This window comes from Halyomorpha halys, unplaced genomic scaffold (assembly GCF_000696795.3).
Source record: "Halyomorpha halys isolate HHAL.00 unplaced genomic scaffold, Hhal_1.1 Scaffold1826.1, whole genome shotgun sequence".
Taxonomy (NCBI): Eukaryota; Metazoa; Arthropoda; class Insecta; order Hemiptera; family Pentatomidae; genus Halyomorpha; species Halyomorpha halys.
In genome coordinates this window covers 245245-270222 of record NW_027107090.1, presented here as the reverse complement: position 1 = coordinate 270222, position 24978 = coordinate 245245, and the positions used below count along the sequence as shown (strand labels likewise).

Below are 24978 nucleotides of genomic sequence, written 5' to 3'. Positions count from 1 at the left end.
ATATTACTGTTTTTAATAGGGGTATTCATGATGTGTTAAATATAAAAAGTTTTAACATGCTAAATGTTATAAGTATAGGATTGTGAGCAGCCTAATTTAAAGTTCGTGTTATATGTTAAATGTAGAGGAGCTCCTTGTGGATTTTCTGGGGAACTTGTTTTGTTATCTTGTAATCTTTAGGAGATGATAAAATCTCCAACAACTTCACCACACAATCTTTTCTCCACCTCACTTTTTCCTTGCTTCCTCTCGTTGTTTCTTTTCCTATTATTTTTATCCATTACTTTATTAGAGTCAAAAACATTCAAAATAAAAACAACACGAACTTAGAGCAACTAATTCATCAAAACGATTACAAACAAAATGCTATGATGCTCAACTGGCCTGTTGCTTGTCGTCAGTTTCCATTTCGCAGACCTGTTAACAGACTCTCAACCATGTTAACTATCACACCATTTTAACATGCTAAAATAAGGAAATATTTCTCCATTAAGCACAACTATTTCCATTTAACATACTTTAACATGATAAACTAATCCAAACAGGCTGTCTGTGTTAACAAACAAATACTCAATAATAATTATTGTTTTCTTTTTTTTCAAAAGGTGTTTCTAATAAAGGCGAGTCGGTGATACAGGCTTTGAGGCCAGTCTACCCAATAGCACGTATACTAGCGCTGCCAGATAATGATGAGAAGTAATAATAATTTTATAAAATTATACATATATTTTTTTTTTTATAATAATTTGCTTAACCATACTACTTTTTTAAGAAGGAGTAGTTTTTGATTTATGTTTGCCAATTTATCCAAAAATAATTTGATAATTTATTTTGAAATTATATTCAATTTATTAGATGATATTATTTTGATTTCAGGTTTACTTGGAGAAACTGGAAAACAATGACATGTTTGTTTTTGCTGACCTGGGGTATATTTCTCAGTTCCGCAACTGTCATAAAAGTTTCAGGCGAGACCTTTTCATATACAGCTGTTGGTAAGTGAAATAATACCTGTTTAATCTTTATTCTATATCCGTATTTTTTACCTATATCGAGACAATAAGCGGATTGGATCTGAATATAATACAACTGGGACGTTACACTGAATCTATTTAATATAAGGAGATCCCTTAGCCACTTTCTTTTCCTCCCTTTTTCAGATAAACCTACCTTATATTTAATTAAATGCATCTGTGTCGTTTTGGCGGTACTTTCTAGCTCCTGTCCCACGTCCACTTTTAAGTTATATATATATAAAAGTATGATAAAAGATTTAATAATTTTAACAATGACGTACGAAATTTAGAGTAAAAATAAATAAAAAACTAAAGATTAAATAAAAATATTGTTGAGGGAGAGTGCGGAGCGAAAGAGGGAGTGGGAGTGAAAGAGACATGGATAAACAGAGGGTGATTAAAACTGTCTTTATGACACCACTAGCATGTTCAATATCCTTCAATTTCAGCTTGAAATCTTTTTCATGAAGTGGGGATATGATGTACTATATGTATACCTATGCTTGTATACAAACAATAAGTAAGTTAGATGAGAGCCATTTTTACTGGTACGAAAATCTGCAATGCATAGGTTATAACGGTTTCAAGCATTGAGAATAAGCATTCATTCTTCTGACTTAATAGTTGATTGTTTTATGAATAATTGAATAATGAAAATAAATTTATTTAAGTTCAATGAAAATTTAAATCCACTCAAGTTTACATATTTATTTATATTCTTTATTACTTATTAAAGTTTGACGAAATGAAGTTAATACGTTATTCAGCGAATTAAGCAATGAATACTTAGATTATAATTGTCAGCCAATTATATTGATACTAACGAATTATTCAGCAAATGTCGCCCCGAAACATTGACATAATAAAATAAATTGAATTTATTAGTGTTCTTCAATTCATTGACTGGAGCCCCGACTATCTACTTCTAGGACATAGTGATTGACTATGTTTTTGCTTTCTCACCACCGAAAATAAGGACGTTTTTTCATTCAGAAATGAAATAAAAACAATTTTCTCCTTAGAATCGAAAATCTCCACTTACATTTTATTATTTATATACACCAAGTTACAATTTTGATTTTGAGTATTCAAATCCAGGTTCGAGCATTGGCTCATTATGATGAAATTTTCAAAGATGTGGCTTTGTCACCTGGATGATCTGGTACAGAAGTTCCTAAATATTTTTCGCTGAGAGTAAAAGAAAGGTTTCTTGGAGTAAAAAAAAACACCCTTGTCGAGCTAAAACAAATTTGTGCCAGTATCCTAGACCTGTTGCATATATAGGAAAACAACCAAAAACAGTCCAAAATAACGGAACGCTGGAACGCACAATATTTTAATTTTTTGAGAATGTAGCATTCACTTACGGCACCCCTGGCATACACTTGAACCCCCAATGAATACCATTTGACACTATACCAATGGATCCCAAAATGGGTGTCAGGGTGCTGCGAAACCCATTTTGGGATCCACTGGTCTAATATCAAATTGTATTCAATGGTTTCACTTATTAGGCTTGCCCAAAGTTATTTTTCTTTAAATGCCTACATTTCAAAATTGACGCCTAAAATTGGGGATATGTGTAAAAATAATCCAATATCGATTTATCAAATTCAATCCTTACTTTTGATTTTATGCATGGGGAAAAGTATTTTTAATTAGATTATAATCTCAAAGACAGATCTAATGTATGCAAAAATTATAAGAAATACAATTTATTCTCAATTTTATATAAATAAATAGTTATATTATATAAGAAATGGCGAAGGTTGTACTAACGTATTTACTTGGCAGACCTTTTTTATTAGCTTTACGGGGAAAATATTGACATGAGGTAATCTTTTGAATTATTCAATGAGACTAAATGAAAAATCCTATTTATCTGAAAAAATGATATTACCTCATTGAGATTCCAACCTTGTGCGGGCTTATTTTTAAATTAATGAAACCGCAGTTGCCATCGGCGTAATCAATTTCAAGTACAAAGGGTAATTCAGCTATACACAGGTATATTAAAAAGTATTGTATGTAAATTTACATAGGGAATTATGTAAGTGAATTTAAAATTAAAGAAATATAATTTAGAATAAATTAATTAATTATATCCCATCATATGTAATATATTTGTTTCATATCCTCTCTATTCATTGAAACAAATACAAATATATATACACAATGCATATATCCTGGCAAAATATGTATTTTTTTCCCTCACCCTTCTATTAATTTTATCATTTCAAACAAAAACATAAGTATACATTATAATTCATAATAGATAATAAAATCTGATTCCCTTTTTGGCCGGATAATCCGAGGTGAAAGTTTTTCAAAGAAAAATATTAAAAGATTTGTAGACTTATACTGTTTATGACATATGTTATAAGTATGTTCAAATTTCATTATGGATTATAAAACATAGAAAAATGAGAAGTACTTACAATAAAAAAATTAACAGTGGCAGTTAAATTCTTCTTGGCAAAAGTCCGTTGGTTTATTTTCTCAATATTTCAAAATTTTTTAAGGCTGTATTCTTTCCATATCCCTAGAAAACAAATCCTCTTCATTTTCATTGTCATCTTTTTCTTAATTTTTAGGCCGATTTATCCGAATGCCGGTTAATACGAAGCCGCTTAGTACGGATTCTCTTTTAATTATTAACAAGATTGATGGCAGTAATTATTTTGGCTATATTTTTTCTAATATTTACATTTATCATTTATAAGTAGTAATAAATGAATAATTTGTTACTCAAGGCATGTAGGAGAACAGTATCCAACAATAATTTTTTTCGGATCATGAAGTAATAATATGTTTACTATTTGAAGATATCTCTTATCCATCTTATTATTTTTATTTATTTAAAACTAGATCAGCCTGGACGGCCTTACATGTTTAATGTAAGAGGTCCATTTTTTTTTTTAACAACTGATTATAGGAGAGGGTTATTCATACAAAAGACACCCCTAACTATTTAAAATGTTATAAATAAAACAAAAAATTAAGATAAAATAAATAGATTAAAATAATAATTCTTAATAAAAGATAAACGTGAAGTTAACAACAAAAACAATGACATTCATGGATTTAACAAAATAAATAATTGACTTCTACTGGAAAAAAAGTGAATCTAAGAAAAAGATGAAGAGAAAAAAAAATTAAGATAAAATTAAATTTTACAGTGACAATAGCAGAACTGATAAATATAAAATTTATAACAGGATGTCCTGCAGCAGCCTGGGCTTCAGTCTTCGGGTTGTAGTTGGGTTCCCCAAGTTATAGGTCTTTGCCCTTTTAACTGTTGGTAACTGGGAATGGAACTTCATGAAACTTTTTTTAATGTAATCCTCTATTTTTAATTCCCTGTGCAATTGGCTGTTTCATACAAACCAAGGAGCATCCACTGCAATTCTTACGACTTTATTTTGAAAAGATTGTAATTTTTTCCTTTTCATAAAGGATGCCGCTCCTCAGACTTTACAGACATATCTTCTTTTGAAATATATTAGAATATTTCTGAGATGAAAACCTTAATTTGTATTTTAATTTTTAACCCTCAAGATACATTAAACAACTATTTTAGGTACTTTATACTTACATAAATATTATTATACTAATCATAAAATATAATATTAGCATATAATTACTATGAACCTACAGATCATTAATTTTATGGCGAGTCAGTCCCTACCAACAGATTATACCTTGAGGGCGTGTCAACCCATATCGATAATTATATTTTACACATCAAATGCGATATGAGTAAATCAGTTATTATTACATAGGTTTTTTTAAAGTGTTTAAAATTACAATTAAGGTAGTGCAGGTAATTTTTAACGTAGAATTGTGTTTATATATCATGAGGATTATGACGGAAGAATTTACAAGTTTACAAAGTTTATTTGTGTCATTTAAACTCTCAAAACTCCGCTTCTGTAAGTTTTATAAACCAAGAATTCCATGATTTATCAGAGAAAATATTTCACTAGAGAGTGCAAAAAGAATGTTTGTGCTTAAATTTAAGACGGAAGTGAATTTGGTCAAATCACACTAAGCTGTGATAAAATAAATAATCTAAGAAATAATAATATTATTTGTTATTATTATTCTTTCTTTATTTATAATTATAGCCAGTAATAATTAATTTTAATTATTTTCTTTTGTCTTTTATTAGAGCACGAAATATTCTTTATAGCAACATGTGTTGTTCTTGAAATATCCAGATCAAGTTAAAAAAAATCAGTATATCATAATAAGAAAGAAGGTTTGTAAATTTCATCTTTTGAACTCCCGGAAGCAGTTGATGACATCATTCGAAACAATTTCTTTTATGAATTATTTATGGTCAAACTTTATTTAGCTTAGTTGCAAATTTTTAAAAAAATTTTTTAACTGAACTTTTTATTCATCATTCATTATTTGTAAACAATAAAAAATCATGTATAGTTCAATGAACATGATGAGAAATTCGTGGGAGCATTTCCAAACATTAGATGGTACATGGTAAAACTGAGTAAACAAAACGGTTAGATCTAGTGGTACACCCGTTTTAACTGGGCATTTTTTCACGTATTTCTATTTATTTAACAATATTTGGATTTAGTAAAATAAAAAAAGAGCAGAACTTTACAAGTGGAACTGTTACATTATCCTAAACTCAGATAATATTTTATGCAAACAATTTCGATGCATACAAAAATAGTCAGGGATGAGCGAACCCGATATTAATTGCGATAATGCAACGAAACGCTGGTTATTTAATAAATATCAAAGTGGAATTAAAAACACTATTGTTGCAACGAAATTTTTAATAACATAGATTAAATTACAGAGCTCGTTATGAAAACAAAACGGTTATTCTTTACCTTTACATCAGTAACCGCATGGCGTGATAGGCACGAAAATAGATTAGTCAGAAAAAAAACGATAAAGAGCAGTATTTTTATCAAGTAGGTACTTCCAATGATTTTTTTTAGTTTCGTTATCAATAATACACTCAAGAACGTAATACCTCAAGAAATACATAATCAATTGTACTAAGTTTCAAACATCGAAACGATTTTAATTCGACCACAAAAGAGGAAAATAATTAGATAAGCTATATAATTTCTAGACGACTTTTCGTAAATTAAATAAAACACTTTCCACCATTCCTTAAAATAATTTACAGCGTCTAGTCTAGAAAATATCGAAACCAGTAAGTACTAAAGAAATATGACAGTTATAAACAATTCTGAAAGAAAATTGAAGGAGATAAGATATTAAAATTATAATTAACGTTTTCAAAAAATTAAGAAATGTTTGATGATTTAAAATTTTAAATATTACACACATAGTTTCAAAATCAAATGAATGAAAATAAATTAACATATATGCATCAGAACCGGGACGACAAGGAATTTTCGAACTTCCAAATTGACCAATAAAAAAAATGTATTGACTCTGGTGAAATGAGGTTTATACAAAATTAAAATACATTCAATTTCCTACAAAAGTGCTCATATTAGTTATATTTTCTTCTTATTATTTTTTTTTTAATAGACGACAACATCTATCAGTCGGTGCCAAAATATTTTTACTCTTATTTCTTTAAGTTAATTACCAAATACTTTCATAACTCATATTTATCCGTCTTTCACTGCTAATAAAAATATGAAATAGTTAATTATTTCAAGTAAACAAAATTAAAAGTAATTTTAGAAGAAGATTATTTAAACATTCATTATTTAAACCCTTTTAAACTATTTAAATGAGGATATGACCTAACTGACATTGAAGACCATTTAATTCTACATTAATATGGCGAGTTTATTCAAAATTGTTTTTGAGAAAATGTGAAGACCAGCCCAACTCCGTTATAACGCCATCTGGCAAAGAAAGGGCACTAAATATGTATGCATATATGTAGATATATATTTTTTTTCTGTTTAATAAATTAAATTAGGAGGTAAGAAAAAAAATGTCTAACGCTAGCATAGCGGTCCCTCCCTACTCCGTAATAAACAAACCCCCCCTCAGCAGACCATTCTTAACTCCTTAAAATGCCTTCGGGCAAAACAAGGATAAAAATGTTTTTTTACAATATTTTTTATTTAAAAATATATGTATTGTATATATATATATATTTGTGTTTGTTTCAATGAATAAAGAGGATATGAAACAAAAAATATGTTGGTGGTACTTATTATATTTATTATAAGGTATTTATAACTAAATATATATATTAAAAGATTATACTCATATTGTACAATCAGGAGCAAGGTGAAAAAAAAATCTACCATATGGTATATTGATTTTTTAGTCCTTCTTTGAATGAAAATCACTTAAAAGTTAAGAAAAACAGTAGTTATTAGTCCTAAGTATTAAAAATATTATAATCCACTGTTTATCATAGTTTCGTACACTCTTTGATACTTCTATTTTTTTACAGGGCAAATAACGTTTTATTGCATTGTGACAGTATATCTCATCCTGTTTCTCAAGTTGTCTACAGAGTGGCCGGACCTGATGGAGGAATGGTTGGAAGTGGAACAACAGATGGTGGGCATGCCACCTGTCAGGGCAGTCCACAAGATACGAATTGTTTTCTTATCAATATTTATTTATGCAATCGGTGAGAACGAATTATTAATTTTAAAAAATAATATGTTAACCGTTTTATTCTTCACTTTTATACTATGAGTGACTCCTTCTTAAAATATGGTACGAGGCATTTATTGTGAATTGAACTTAACATCATTGGATTCTTTATGGTTCTTACAGATTCTTGAGAAAACATTTTTTTTCTTATGACAATGATGTCGATATCAAGTTGTGGAAAGTGGCTGCTGGTTGAAAGTAAAACCTTTTGAAGAAAGACATTTTAAAATTTTAATTTAACGGTTACTATGTTTTATAATCTAGTGTCATAAGTGAGTAGGTTGGACAAGTGTAAGAACGACTATAAAGATTTTGACGAACCATTCCTAAAATTAGTATTTTAATTAATTATCATCAAAATCATATATATATATATATATGTATTACTATGAAGAAGATAGTCAGGGGTGCAGTCACAAGAATACAAAAATGGTTGACAACAATTTATTTTTCGACGTTAATAGCTAGATAGTTTAACAAAAACTAAAAAACTTTTTAACTTAATAGGATAAAATAAAAAAGGTAAATTAAGGTAGGGTTTAAAATTATATAAATATAAATGGAAACAAAATAATATACAAATGAAAGAAAAAAGTAAATAAAATAGTATCAATATAAAATAGACAATGATAAGAATATAAAAAATTACGCAAACTATTAGGTTATAGTGAAAAGTAGACGTAAGAACACGTAAAATAGAAAAGTAGAAAAGAGAAAACAAAATTTAACACTTCTTAATTTAAAACAAATTTTATCTTTTTTTTTTTTCTCTCAACCTTTATTCTTTATAATTTTTCCAACGTTTCGACCCTCAGGCCATTCTCAAGTATACCTTCATATTGATGTCATTTCCTTTTTCAAATTGTAAAAATGCAGGCTAATTGCCTTTGTCCCATATAACCTTTTCTTAGATTTAAACTTTTACGAAACACTTTTCTTCCTCCCTTCATTTACTTTTTTCTATTTTTCTAAATAGAAATGACATCAATATGAAGGTTTCCGTGAGAATGGCCTGAGGGTCGAAACGTTGGAAAAATTGTAAAGAATAAAGGTTGAGAGAAAAAAAGGATCAAATTTGTTTTAAATTAAGAATAAACTAAACCACTCTCAAACAAGAATATAAAAAATAATTAATCTAAAATTTAACACACTAAAAAAACGGAAAATAAAGAATTAAGTTAAGATTAAAAGTCGAAAAAGAATAAATACAATAAAATTAATAGTAATAAATAAATAAAGAACAAATATTTAATATTTTTATTATCTTGTTCGAGACTGGCAATTTTATGAATGATAACAAAAATTATCCAAATTTCTCTCAACCTTATTTATTTTAACATAAACATGTCCAACGTTTCGGCCCATCCAGTCATCATCAAGAACTATCTTAATTTTAGTATTACAGACTCACATTGAATTGTTAAAATTTGCAGGTTATTATGCCCAAGTCAATCTAACACAGTTAAAATGAAACTGTTTAATCTATTACTCATGTTAATTAGTTAACTATAGTATAATACAAATATTATGAAGGCTAGAAATTATTAATAAAATTTATTATAATGTGGCATACAGGTTCATTCAACTGTGTTAAATTGACTTGGGCATGTTACCCTGCAAATTTTAATAAATCAATATCAGGCGTTGATACTAAAATTTAGAGTCTAAGATGATGACTGGATCGGCCGAAACGTCGGACTAGTTTATGTTTTAATAAAAAAGGTAAAGAAAATTTGGATAATTTTTTGTTATTAATTATGAATCAAATATTTATTTGATTATGAACCGACGTTAATATTTTTACTGCCGTAATGATGATTTTGTTCCTTTATAAATATTTTGCTTATTTAGGATTTGGGAACAATATAGACGTCAAGGCTTACATGTTTATGCAACTGGTTATTGTTATGATAAAATTTATGTTTTAAGGCATTATAAAATTACTTTTTCATTGATAGGGCTGTTAATAAATTTAATTTTGAAAATTAGAAAAAAACCGAATTAACAAAAAATATTTGTCATCACAAAATATATAATTTACTAAAACTTCGTAAGACACGACTTAGAACCTTGGTCAAAAAATATTGCAAGGCCATCATATGAATTCATTAAATGTTTAAATGTAGATAGGGTTGAGAAAAAAAAAAGGGAAATAATAAGAAAAATGTAATATAAATTTGTGTGAGAAGGAGTAAAATAATTAAGTAAATTGTTTAAAAAACAATATTTGAATTATATTGTATTTTGATCAGAGAAAGATAGTCCGGATTGCGGTCAATATTTTATACCCTTATTGACCGACACTTGGACTATCTTCCTACAATCTACTTCATACGGTCAAATATCTTCTTCCTATATTGTATTTTGGTTAATTATTAGTAATTAAATTAGTTAATTATTGTTTGAAAAAAGAAAAAGTTAACAAAAAAAAATTGTATCTTTGTTAATATATGCTAGTGTTTATATATCCAATCATGGATTGATAAATACGCTGTGCGTTATAAAAACACGATGTATTTTGGCAGCATTGTCGATTAAAACGTTTCTCTCTGTTAAAAAAAAAGATTATTTTTTTCTGTAATTCAAGCTTAAATTAATGATATTATAAATCATGTTTGAAGATAAGGGACTCCCATTTTTTTTAACTTGAGAGGGATTTGCAAAATCGAAAAGAGCTTTACAAAATTTGATAATCTAACCATAACGTTTAAATTTTCACTATTTTCAACTCTTTTTAAATATTTCAGTCGAACATGTACTCTGCCAATTATACAATTTGGAAAGAGCGAGAATGTGCGATGAAAATAATTTTATCGAAAGATATTTTTTGGAGATATACGACAATGTCTTCAGGCACTTCCGTTTCTCCATGTGGATGGGAATCATCCTGGTCATGATGAACTTCTTCCTCACTCTTGTTTGGACCTTCACAGACATATTTCTGATGTCAGTATGTATTGCACTGTCTGTGAGATTTGAGCAGCTTCAGACCTCGCTCAAACGCATCATGGGACAGGCAAGTGTACGCATTTGAATAAAACCTTATATGTATATACTAGAGTGTAAACAGTCCGTTTTAAAAGTTGTCGGGACAACAAAAAAATTCAATAATTTAAAAAATAATAGTCTACAATATTTGTTAAGGTGATATATTCTTCACTTTGCCAACTTCTGGGAAAGCAAATATCTTTAAAACTTATTATATAATTTATTTATGAATTTGAAGATGTTTCAGACTACTCATTGTTACAAATCACTTCAATATTATTTAATGCTATAGAATTATATCATACGTTGAGCTTTTAATTTTACAAAATAACTTAATTAATTGTAATGATAAGAATTTATAATTTGATGGAGTCAATTTTATCGACAACTGGACGAGTAGTTCAACACTCGGTAATATAAATATTTTACATAAATATATAAACGAAAGATGGTCCGAGTGTAGTTAAAACAATTTAAATTGAAATTAATTATATAGGCGACGATCAATTGAGTAAAATGATATATATTATGTTCTAAAGATTGTTGACAATATTTAATGTATGCTTTTAAAATATGTCATGCAATTCATAAATAAGTTTTAAGGGTGTTTGCTTTTTCAGAAATTGCCATATTGATCAATAATATAATAAGCAGGTATTTTAAGCTCTTAGTAGTTTGACTAATTTTCTAGCACAAAGTGTCTATGTATTTTTTTCAATTTCATTTTACCTTTTTGGATGATTTTATAATAATAACAATGCTGCGCATTGCAATAGAAATCAGTGGAAGTTTATCGATTAAAGAATAGTCATAAAATTAATCAAGCGTTTTATAGATGGCTCTGTAAATAGCCTATTGTGATCCATCTTCTGCAATTATATCCTCGACAAGCCATTCAAGGGCGGGATAGGCTAATCTGAAGCTGAGTCAGCAGTCTATTTCTGATTGATATAAAGTAATACAGTTCGACTGAACGTTTTGGTGTATATCTATGAATGTATCATACTTATCAATGTCCCTATCTGTGTATGTGTATCAGTGTAAAGTAGAAAGATAGAAAGAAATATTACAAGACAGTGGAATTAGAATGTTGATTCGTGTTAAACCGTGCCAAGTAGTAATCCCATGCGGAAAATAGGACATGAGTGAAACCTGAATCTTTATTTCTAATTTATATATATAGTTCAAAAGGAGTTAGTGTACATGTGTATAGAATATTATTCCATGATAAACATGAGTGTAGCTATGTTGGAATGCGGAGGCATATTTAGTATAGTTCTCATTTTTGCGAATGAAGATACAAATAGTATAAAAATAATATGTTAAATACAATTTATTTTTAAGAAAGGAGATTGAAATTTTTTATTAGACGCGGATAGGCCTATTTCTCTCCATGTGTGGGATTTTTTCCACCTCACGTTACACCTTTTTCCCACCCCCTACAGGATTACCGTTAGGAATTAAATCATGGGAGGGGAAGTGTCTGTGTGCCTAACACAAAGAACTACATCCTGTCTTGCTTTTCTTCTCCTCCCTCAATGTCTTTCCGATCTGCGCAGCCAGGCAATGGCTCGGAACCCAGCTCTCTTGCTGTTAGGAGCATCAGGATGATGAGCTTAGCGGGAGTCGGCTCTAATCCGTAGACCTTTCGTATCTCTTACCTCTTTCTCTTTTCCTGAAAGGAGAGAAAGGAAGAAAGCACATGTTCCATTTTTTTTTTTAAGTTCTACTTAAAATAGGAATTCAGCAGAACAGTTTAGCTTAAACGTATGTTGGTAGACTCCACTGGCGAATACAGAATGTTTCTTATGAAATCGCAACTAAGTACCAGGTGAATTGCAAATACTGAATGGAAAATGTTAATCTAAATAAATATGGTTTAAATAACTTAATTCTTGAAATACAATTTATCTTCCAGTCTAAAAGATATTATAATAGAAGAGCCTGTTGTTTTTATATAAAATATAATTACGTTTTCAAGAAAAATTAATATTTCACCTCCCTACGGGTTTGTGCATATTCCGGCTGGACCCGCTAGTGGTGGGCTCGAAAGCTTCATGCCATGTAAGCAACCAAGTGAAGTAGTAAAGTTGAGGTTCCCATGTAGCAAAGGTTACACAATTCAAAACAATAACAATTAAGAATCCGGGCCCTTGCCTCCTAGTTCAAGAGCCGGGAAGAAAAAAAGGCAGTAATCGCACCCTAATTTTTGATTACTTTGATGAAAACTAGGTATAATTACTAGTCAAAATTGATGAGTCTGCCAAGTATAGGTAGGGGGAATAAAAAATGGCGGCTGTTTAAATACCTTAAAAAAACATTGATTTTTCATTCGGAGCTCTATATCTTAAAAACTACCAACAACACTAGAAAATCCAAGAGAACGTTATTTAAAGAAGAGTAAATTTGCAGGAATATCTATAAAAATAATATAAAAATCTACTGAAAGATTAGTAGTTAGTTAATTTATTTTTAGAAATCTATATCTCAGGAACTATGCGACGTACTAGCACTTAAATTAAAGCTAGTTTAATGGACTATAAAGAAGTTTATGAACTTTACCTTCGTAGGAATAGTAGTTTTCATGATATTTGCTTAAATAAATTGATTTATAGTTGTTCGGACAATAAGTTTGATTTATGAAAAGCTTTATTTCAGAAACCTTTGGACGTATAGATGTCAGCCAGCGCTCAAATTAAAGCTAGTTAAATTTACTACAAAATATTTAATCATGTTTATCTTTGTAGGAGTGGTAGTTTTTTTGACATTTGACAAAATAAACTCACAAAGTGTTAATTTCTAGTTGTTCGTATAAAATGTTGGATTTTTGAAAAAATATATCTTTAGATCCATAGGACGCACATATGTTTGTCAACACTCAAATTAAATGAAATTTAACTTACTATTAAATAGTTTATGACACGTTTCTTGGTAGGGGTAGTAGTTTTTATGACATTCACATATGAATTTGAATTTGGCAAATGAAAATTTGTCCGAAAAACTATAAATCAATTTATTTTAGCAAATTTCATGTAAACTATTACTTCTACGAAGATAAACATCATAAACTACTTTATAGCTCATTAAACTAGCTTTAATGTGAGTGCTAATAGATATCTGTGCGTCAAATGGTTTTTGAGATATAAATTTTTCAAAATAAATTCACTATCTACTACTCATTACATTTTTATGAAATGTTGCTTTTTAAAAAGCTATATCTCGAAAACTATTTAACGTAAATAACTCTATTATGCCTCATATTTTAGCAAATGTACTCTTCTTTAAATGATGTTCTCTTAGGTTTTCTTGTGTTGTTCCTAATTTTTAAGATATAGAGTTCTGAATGAAAAATTAGTTTTTTTTATCGCTTTGAAACACCCGCCATTTTTTATTCCCCCTACCTATACTTGACAGATTCTTGACTATTAATTATACATAGTTTTCATTAATGTAATAAAAAATTGGGGTGAGATAACTGCCTTTTTTCTCCTTTTGGGCTCTTGTACTATCCGTTTAGTGACTGTGGTCGATTATACAGCCTAAAAGTCTAGAATTCGAAGAATATTCTTTGTGATCCGAAAATTAAGGCGATGATGACCCATAAGTTGTTGATGCCTTAAAATAATTTAAAACGAAAAGAAACCAAAAAATATGAATAAATATCGTATTCACTGACATACACGCAGGGTAGGATGTCGGAGTCAACCCATCAACATGTTATATTATTGTGTTCGGAAACATTCTTGAGTAATGCAAGAGAAAGTGGATTCAATCAGCATAGTAATTATCGCTAAATGCTAAGGATCATTAGAACAAACAGATTTGCTGCAAGGCCAAAATATATGTATGAAAATACAATTTGAACTATGTATTTTTTTCAATGTTTTTTCCTTAGTCAATATTATTTTCAATTTAATAAGATAATGATGTGAAATACACTGCTGTCTTTAGTACTTCTTTTAGAAATAATCGCTTAAATTGATTTTCAATATCCGTCTATTCTATCCAATAAGAACCATCTTAAATTATTCAGCAGGAAATACCTCCGGAGTTCTGGCGAGATTCCAGGTTGCGTTATGTAAAGCTGTCCTTCCTAGCAAAGAATGTCGACGAAAGATTGTCATTTTTTCTTCTGTGTACCATTGCCAACAATCTCAATGATATTTGCTTAAAGCTTTACCACAGCCTCAAGTCAGTATCTCCAGAATCTGTTATGGACAATAATTAAGATACGTTTGAAAATTAGCTGTCAAACTTTTATTTTTTTTTTTTTTATCACCTTCAATTATTTGCACATCAAATGTTCCTGCTCACGGATTAGTTGCTTAGCACAAAGTTTATCAAAAATCAATATAACTTTCGAATCTCTGATCACAAAAACGGAATATGTCTACATATCTGAATTTTAAAGATATATTTTAATTTGTAGAAGGGTTATAAGAATGTAATGGGGAACACTCTATTGGGGTTATTTAATAAATTTTATTAAAATAAATAGCAGAGGGTTTCTAGAAGCAATTCATATGACTAAAAATATTAACAACTCAGTAAACTATAACTATAAATAGAGACAAAACATTTAAATACACATTATGCCGATATAATATATATGCAGACCACAAATATATAACAAATCAGGGTAAATATTCAGAAATAAAATTGTCCTATTGTATAAAATCATATTTTTTAACTTAAATTGCATTAAATTAAAATTAGACTTATCAATAAGGTAAAAAACAGCATATTGAGCATAACAAATATATTAATATATCTAAAGAATTAATGTCAAATATACAGCATACGGTTTGTGCTACAGAGATAAATAGACGCACCACAACTAAAGGACATTAATTTAAATAATGTGGTTATATAAAAAAAAAAGATTAGACTATTATATGTATAGGTGACAAAATCCCGAAATAAGAACAAAATATAGAATAGTTTGTATTATAATTGGAAGTTTTATTCGCCTCAAAAATTAAAAACATTAATATGATCAACTTCCTAAAAAGAAAATTCAGAATAAATTTTGTAGAGTGATAAACAATCTAGGGAATAAGACAAAAATAAAGCATTTCAACGAAATTTTGAAATATGTATATAAGCGGCGTCTAGATTCTTTATTGTCTTCCTACTTTCTTTGCATTCGTTTTACAAATCTGTTTATAAGAATCTAAGTTAACGGGCATCTCAGAATCAATCATACCGTTCCGTTTAAGTTAAAATAAGTGTTATTTTCATTATTTATGTTATTCTGTCAAATTAATAAACTCTTCGTTGTTAACAGTTTCCACTTCACGAACATAGCTAGTTTCATCAAAAATTAAAAATTGTTCAAATTATTTTTAAATTTTCAACGATAGAAACTAATATTTTATTTTCATAAGAGTAATAATAAACATCTATCTTTAATTCAGTGTTTTCCTTATAAACCATTAATACTAGTATTTAAACAATTAACGTCCTTTACAGTATTTTAAATACGTTCAGACATTTCATTTGAATCTGTTGTTGCCGAGCAATCCCCTAAGTTATCATTATTTTAAGATTTGCTTGATTTTTCCTCATATTCTTCTAAATATTCTCGGATTCCCCACCTAACTTCCGTTCTTGTTTCCGAAAACTCCCGTTTCATTTCTTCTATAAATTCATTGTTCTTATTTAACGCGGCTAAAATATCTGCCAATGCTACCTGTTCAGCAACCAGTTCAAGCTTTTTTTTTTTTAAATATTTATTTATTGCTATTTACAACTGTACATTATAATACGTTTAGTAAATCTGATCTAAGTTAAATTGGAGTGCTACGCCTGTAAGTGTAGAGAAACTACCCATTGGTTGCACTCTAATGACATTTTACATTAGCTGGTATCGTGGCCATCTTCTTTTCAGGCGCCTCCGAGGATTGTCAGGAATGGAAGATGCCAGGTTAGAAACTAGGGGATTTGAGTGATTAGGGAGTTTATAATGGAAGGAGTGATATCTGGTTCGGGCTAGATCGGTTACATAGGGAACATTAAGGTCTTTATGTATGATTTTATTTGTGACAGAGTAAGCTAAAAAATAATTTTTTATTTTATTTAAACTGATTTTAATTTAAACTTTACCCAGTGGGTCTATTTATTTATTTTTAAAATTTTATTTATTGATATTTAAAACTGTATTAAATATATTTACAGGTAAATGTGATATTAGTTATATAATGGCATGATACAGTCATGTGGATAATTTACTCAGTGGAAGAAATCGAATATTTAAAATTAATAATACTTTTTTAATGTTTCTAAATAAATGAAAGTGAACGCATTGTATATTTTGCAGAGAATCCATTAATCTATATCTTTTAAAATCACAATGTTTCTCAATCCTTCCAGACCATTGTAAAAATACAGAGGTTCAACACAGTACAAGTCTATTACCTTAAGAGAGCAGTAAGGAAATCATTTATGATACCATGACTAACGAAATCTATTGTAGAAATAATTAAGGTTATTAAACTGATTGAATCGATGATATTGACATAATCGATAAGGTGCGTTCCCAGGCGGGACCTCGCGACTAGATGAGCTGCGAGACCGGAAGTTACATCAGAGGTGACTGATGGCGCTTCGAGATCCCCGTGCCGTCATTGACACTGGGGACGACTATTATTTCATCTCGGCGATCAAGGATTTCAAAGAGGGCAGCGGTTTGGGAACAGGTGGGCCTTCGTATTGTCATTGCCGATTGTTGAGTCGATCAAGGTCTTGAATGAAAGCATTCGGTGGGATGGTCTTAATTCATCAATGGTCATACTTAAATTTTCTAAAGCTAAATAAAGGCCAGAAGCTGTATTATAGTTTGATGGAACAGGGAATACCAAAGAAGTTAGTAACAGTACATGACCTAAATGTTTAATAAGTTACAAATCGGTAATCATTATTCTAAGAAGTTCGAGGTTCGGACAGGTTCACAACAAGGCAATTCTTTATCACCAATCATAGTTTATCTAGCAGAAGAATACTTCATCATCATCATAATCATTTTATCCCCCTTACCGCTTGCGCAGTGTGGGGTTACAATTTGGAGGGTCTGGACCAGATAATCACAGAAAACAGCAGTAGAATAGACTATTAAAAATATGGTTGATACCAAAAAGGGTTTAACTTCAGGTAAAAGTCCTGTGCTTAGGAATGTTGATGATTTGATAATATTGGGTGAGGACCAGGAAACTATAAAACTAAATAACTACGTTAATAAACTATTACATACGTTGATAACAGAATATATGGTAGGCAGTAAAAACGGGAGTAATTTCCGTAATAAAATACATTAATAGCAATCCTATTTGATTAATAATACATAAATAGTAGCAGAAATAAATGTTGATTTAACACCATATTTTTACTGTCTATACAATGCCAGTTCTGTACCAAATACACAGTTTTTACCTGACTGAATATTCTTGTCTGATGGTTCAGGTTTCAGGCACCGCACCTCAAGTAATTGAAAAGATTAAAGTCCTCGAGAGGGTAACCTGAGAGCTACCACTACTAAGGAATTATCAGTCAGTGTTCAGAGATATGAAAGGGAGAATGTCAAGAGTGGTTGGGGACTTAAGTAAGTCAGATGTTCTACATCAGGTCCTCTCTACACAACTCTTGATACAAGTGATCACATGGAATAATAAAAACTTGAAGTATAGTCAGAAAAAAACTAAAATATCACAGTAAACTGAAAAAATAAAGGTTTAAGATATGGGTAGTATATTTATATTTTATTATATTTATTTATTGCTATTTACAACTGTACATTATAATACATTTCGTAAATTTGATCTCAGTTAAATAAGAGTGTTACAGGCGTGTAGAGAAACTACCCATTGGTAGCAATCTAATGACGTTTTACACTAGCAGCTCTCGTGGCCATCTTCTTTTCAAGCGCCTCGGAGAATTGTCAGAAATGGAAGAGGAAGGAAAACTAGTGGGCTTGGGTGGTTAGGAAGTTTATAATGGAAGGAATGATATCTGGTTCGGGCTAGATCTGTTACATATGGAACATTATGGTTTTTATGTATGATTTTATTTGTGAAATAAAAATACTTTTCTGAACGTAAGGAGCATTGAGGATTTTACGAAGGATTTTGGATTGCAATGATTGGATAAGAGAGGAATTCGAAGGTCTAGTGGAGCCCCAAAGCTCAACTTCGTACGTCCAGATTGGCCTTATTACAGTTATTTAGGTCAGTCATTTGTAATGAATTGGAAATTTAGACCTTTGACGAGTAAGTGCTGTAATAGTCGAAATCCAAGTGCAGTTTCCTGTCTTTTCAGTCTTGTGTGAGGATTCCAGGTTAGTCGTTTGTCCAGATGTAGTTCAAGGTAGTGGATTTGTTCGACGGGGGTAAGATCAACATTATTAAAGGAGACTGTAGGGCAGTCGGCAGGTTTACGACGAAGGGTGAAGGTGATTTGATGAGATTTATTTTAATACTCCAGTTAGGTCACCATTCTTCGAGGGCTCTGATATGGGGGGGTAGTATATCTTAAAATACTTAGAAAAATTACATAAAATAGCTTATGGGTAAACTCCTTTATTCTTCGTTAAACCATGGAGCCTCCCCCTTGCAATTTGGTATTGCCCTGGGCATTGCAATATTGTACTGCCAATGGCAACGCAATAAAGTACAGCCTACGCCAAGGTCTTGATCCATCGCCGATTAGAATGGTCAAGGTGGTAAATGGTTCTGTGAAACCAAAGAGAATTTTATAAATATATATAGCTCATATTGTCTGTTTTTCCCTCCTACAACTATTTGACTTCACTATATTTTACTAAAATGAAACGTTTGATATAAATAAGACTTTCTACTATTAAAAATGACTTTGATGTTCAGGCTTAACTACCTTTGTTAAAAATGAATTTGGTACTGAAATCTTTAAAAATATATAGGGTATTGGTATGAAACTCGATCGCCACCAATTTTTTCATTTTATTATTTTATATTTTTTCATAGTTTTCAATTTCTCAATGAAATTTGGTATTTTAGTTATGATGAATGAAGTAGCTTTTGGTTGTGAAATAAACTTTGCAACCTCATCCGATTTTTATCTAGCGAACTTAATTCCGGAATTCCCTATGGATGAGATAAGATGTATTTTCAATGAGGTAAATCTGTTGGAAGATTATTAGTTGACAGTAAAACGTTTTATTTGCAAGAAAGATTCAAAAACAGCAAAAAATATCTATTTTTTTAATATTTTATAGAAAAAACTAATTGGTTTTTCTGCCATATTTATACCTTTCTGGAGCGTCATTCTGGCCATCTTCCTACATAGGAAATCTAATATTTTACCGATATATTTTCTAGGTAAACGAGTCCTTAAAACATAAATTATGTAGCAATGTTTTACACGGATTTTGACAATTCGCACGAAAAGTAAGTGGAAAGTCGAACAATCGTAGAGAACAAATTAGTTTGAGAATTAAATTTCACGTAAGAATCCGTCATAATTTGAGTATCCTCAGGCGATCACAGAGACTCAAATGCCTGTTATTATGGCAGATTCTCAGTAATGATAACGATTTTTAGTGTACTATTTACTGACAATTTGCTTGAAATTTGGCAGGAAGGAATTTGCAATTTGAATATCTTGGCCCAATCAAGGGGACCCAAATGCATGATGATGTATTCTTAATTACAATAATTTTTTTTTTACTATTTTTTGAGAATATGTGATATAATGGTGCGGAAAATTGAACAAATGTAAAGAAGAAACCAAGTACAAATCTTTCACCGCAAGAGTTCATCATTATGACAGGTATTCGAATCTCAAATTATATTGATGGATGCTTAGGGTAAATTGAAATCACAAACGATTATGTTCTTTACATTTTTTTTCTATATTACGCATCGTTTTGTCCCAAATCATTAAAAATTACAGAATATTGTTGCTGCTATTGGTGGTTAGCGTCTTGAAAAAAATCAGCATTATAAACTTCTTTTAAAATGACAATTTCTATGAGAATCCCTCATTCGTTGGAAATTCGTGAGCTAATTGCACTGGAGACGAACTGGAAAAGGTTAAGAAGCTAGCGAAAAGAACTAAGACCTACCAAATTGAGGTGTAGATAGTTGACCGTAGATTAATGCTTGAAGAAGTTTGTCGGGGGGTGCGGTCAGCAAAGAACAACATAAATAAACAAAACCATATTTATTTATTTTATGCCGACGTTTAGACCTGAGTTTCAGGTCTTCATCAGGGCTATATTACGTAAGACCTACCAAATTTTGTTAAAAATTCTCAAATATCTCGCAAAAAAAAATTTTCATTCTAGTCTAGAATGGCATTGTAAATAGTATGAAACATAATTTAGAATATATATCTCTATTTACTTCAACATTTCCTAGTAATATGTTTATGTTGAACAATATTTTTCTTTCTGTGAGTGTTATTCTACCGTCCTTAGTTAAATATTTCCTTTCTGTAAAATTACAATTTTATTTTCCAATTAATTGTTTCATTATTTTTATTTTTTTAAAAATGTTATTCTAAGGCACTAAAACCCATTTTTAATGCACGTTAAATTATTCTAAAGGGACTCGCCCCAGAATAATCGAAGAACATTATTATCACACTTCGTGCAGAGCGTAATTCTTACTCAAATTTTAGAAATTTAAGATATAAAAAGCTATGAAGCACGAAAAATTGAAATAATTAAACTTCACGTTTTAAAAAATATTAAAATTCAACTAAGGAGGCCGGTATTGGTCTTCAGTCAGAAAAGATGAACAGAGAGTTCAACATTTGGATTTGTTCATATAAAAAAAAATTGTTATATAAAATAAAGCTGGAGTAGTTGCTTGTAACTAATTTCAAGGTTCTGTCACACCAGCTCATGTATTTGTCAAATGCTAATAGTAAAAGAAGTGAATTCAAATAATATTTTTGTAGCTATAAGTGCTATATAATATTAAATATTTACTTACGGCCCTTGGCGTGAAAGTTCAGAAATTTACAATCCTTAATTATTTTTTTTTTAAATTAACTCAACCAAGGACATTAATTTAAACTATTGTATTTTATTTATATGATTTAAACATTTATCCTGAATGTTCTTTAGGACATGTCGCAGGAGTTCTGGCGCGAGTCGAGGAAACGTTATATAAAACTGTCCTTCTTAGTGAAGAATTTAGATGAAAAATTTTCACTTCTTATGTTCTTCACGTTTTTCAACAACGTTTATTCCATCTGCTGTTTGTTGTACAGAGCCTTGAAGTTAGTATCGATTGATATTGCATGCATGCTTGCTTTTTCGTTTATTTGAGTGCTGTGTTGTAGTGAATTTAGAATTGAAATTTGTTCTTTTATTTGGGCTGAATCAAATAGTTCGGCCTTTTTGCTACTAAAACAGCTTAAGCTTTATTTTTTATTTTTGTATGTAATTTTAATAAAAAATATTGTGTACTTGGGCAAATGCATAAGGGACTTGTCAACTGTTGTTCTCTTACATTTCAATTTGTTTTCATTTATTGATAAATATTACAATCTACCACAATTTTGGGTAATAAGTAATAGTGATAAGTGATCACATTCATGCCAAAATTAAAAATAAAAATAATAATTATATATAAATAAAAAAAATCTCAATATTTATAAACATAGTAAAATAAATAAAATTAACATAATCAAACTATGTACATGAAGAAATAAGGATAACATAAAATAAGAAAATTTTTAATAATAAAATAAAAGCAATAAACACGTATACACTATTATGTACAATATTTTTACGTTATTTTTTACCAATCTGTACCATATTGATCCACATTTATCAGCCTAAAAATTGAATAATATGATAACTAAGGGCTATTTTCCTCTTTTGCCTCAATTTTCCAGAGAAAAGTGTTCGTTGGAGTTCAGGGAAGAATCAATGTAATTGCCAAATATCTCATCACTATGTAATTAGCAGTAGATTTAAATAATGAAATTAAAAAAAAAAAAATGAATTTTCCTGCAATTGAGGGATGAAAATCACCAATCAGATTTTTGGGACGCAATTACACTATTCCAACTAATTGGATTTGGAATAAATATTTATTCAAGATTTAGTATGCAACGTATTTAATTTTAAAGATAATTTGATATCCCCCCGCATGTCAGAAATAGACATTTTTGTATATATATATTTATATATATAAATAGTTAGTTTTGTGATAATTTTTCCTTGAATAAGTTTACTTCCAGTGGAATGTGATATTACAGATGGCGTGACTTGACAACGATCCATACGATCTACAACTGCGCCGCTTTCATCCTCGTCACAGTGCGCCTATATGGGATCTGTCTGGCTGCGGGCAAGATCCATGATATATCCAAGGATATCCTCCCCGTACTCTTTGCGGTGCCTAGCCAGTCTTATAATGTAGAGGTTAAAGTATATGTATTCAATTTACCATTTATCTATTCAATTTATATGTCTATTACCAAAAAAATAATAAAATGACTAAATAAGAGTACATAAAAATGGGGATGCTAGAGTATGTTCTACTTCCATCCTGTACCTTTCTTTCCACTAATTGTTTTTCGTTCTTCCATTTCTTGATAATGGAATATAGGTTTTTCAGTTCATTTCACTTTTATCAGGACCTTTATTAAAACCACATAAATTGAAAACATGAAATAAGGAAATTCAAACTTTACTATCGTAAAGTCTTTAAGCTCTGCTGATATTTAGTTGAACTCGCAATTAAATTTCAAAAGAAAACAGAATCAGTTCGCACTTCGTACATGTTCGGACGAAAAATGAGGAACGATACTGACCTAGTGGACGGGATTCCCGACTGAGCCACGTGTTTGGATCGTTTTTGCGAATTCGGAGGAATTGATTTTGCAAATTTTCGCAGCTTTCAGAGGCCTCACTAATGTAAGATTTTAAAATTTATAAACACCGAATTAAGTGAACTTTATGCGGTAAATATAAATCAGGTTATGGCATTGCAGCGTATAAGATGGCCTTGTAAGGTTGTAGGGCTCAGTAACTAGCAGATGGCTAAAATATTAAAAAACACTAAACTGACGAGTAAACGTCCGAGTGGTAGACCGAAACGTAGATAGGAGGATTGCGTTAAAACTTATTTAGTAGATTTGGTTTGGAGGTACGAAACTGGAAAGATATATGTTGAGAATGATTGATGCTATTGGCATCGAACCCTTCAATTCTCTGACTTTTCAACTATAAACTATTGCCACATTTAATAAATTCAGATGAGGAGCTAAATATAGCGCCCAAAAATTTTATAACTATTTCAATTGGCATAAAATGTATTACTCTGTAAAAAAACTAATGCTTTAAAAATGTTGAATAATAAATTCAGTTGAAGACTCTGACACCACCAGTTCTATAACAGATAATTGTTTGGGTCCACTGCCTTTCTTTAATTTCTAGCTTACTTTCAGAAGATTAAGTTTTTTTCCCACTAGTAATAAGGCCAACTGAAACTTTACTAAAACATTAGTTTAAAGTTTAAATATCTTTCTAAAATTAGTTGTCAGGTTATGGGTATGGCTTAAGATTAAGGAGAAGAACTAAAAACTAGAATACTATAACATTACCTAGTCTAGCACTAATGTCCCAAGTAAAGAAAGTGATAATTGGTTTCCAACTATAGTCAATTTTGAGTGCATAAAAAACTATTTTTTTTTTCTTTTTCACAATTTGAAGAAGATTAAAAATATAAAAATTTATATTTCAGGTCCATAGACTATTTCTTCAGATTTGGCAGGATCCGGTATCATTGACAGGTTCAAGGTTTTTCGCTATAACCCGAGGCCTTGTATTGAAGGTAACACTTATTTAGTGACTTATTGATAATTGATTTGACAATTGAAAAATAATATATGATTTTCTTTTCTCAGATCACAGGTACAATATTCACATATGAGATAGTATTGGCACAGTTCAACCAGATTAATCCAGAAAATGAAAACACGATGCCGCAAACGAATTGTAACTCGAATCCTGTAAAGCTGAATGAAACTTGAAGATTCATTTGAAACTTAATATTTTCATTCATGTTTGTCTCTAATGCTTTTATTGTTACACAATATCAATAAGTTTAATTTGTCAATGCATTTATAGATAATTTCCTCATAGCTAAGAATATTTAACCAAAATTGGATATTATAATTCATGATGGATGACTTTATTTGTGACAAGTAAATAGAAAATTGTAAATATTAATAAATATATTTTTTTTGGTTTTATGAATATTGTTATTTTAATTTCCCAATTATTATAGTCTCATTTTTCAATCTCATTAATAAATTATTTACAATAATTACATTAAAATAAATAATA

General features: G+C 29.8%; 1 protein-coding gene across 1 annotated transcript; it reads left to right on the top strand.

Annotated features, from left to right (window-relative positions):
• Positions 1 to 582: 582 nt before the first annotated feature.
• LOC106690693 (gustatory receptor for sugar taste 64f) lies at positions 583 to 24821 on the top strand. Its single transcript, XM_014436205.2, has 8 exons — positions 583 to 696; positions 877 to 995; positions 7444 to 7626; positions 10400 to 10668; positions 21742 to 21896; positions 22884 to 23049; positions 24374 to 24463; positions 24537 to 24821. The coding sequence occupies exons 2-8, from the start codon at positions 902 to 904 to the stop codon at positions 24660 to 24662; spliced, it is 1083 nt and encodes a 360-aa protein (XP_014291691.2). The 5' UTR covers positions 583 to 696; positions 877 to 901; the 3' UTR covers positions 24663 to 24821.
• Positions 24822 to 24978: the final 157 nt, after the last annotated feature.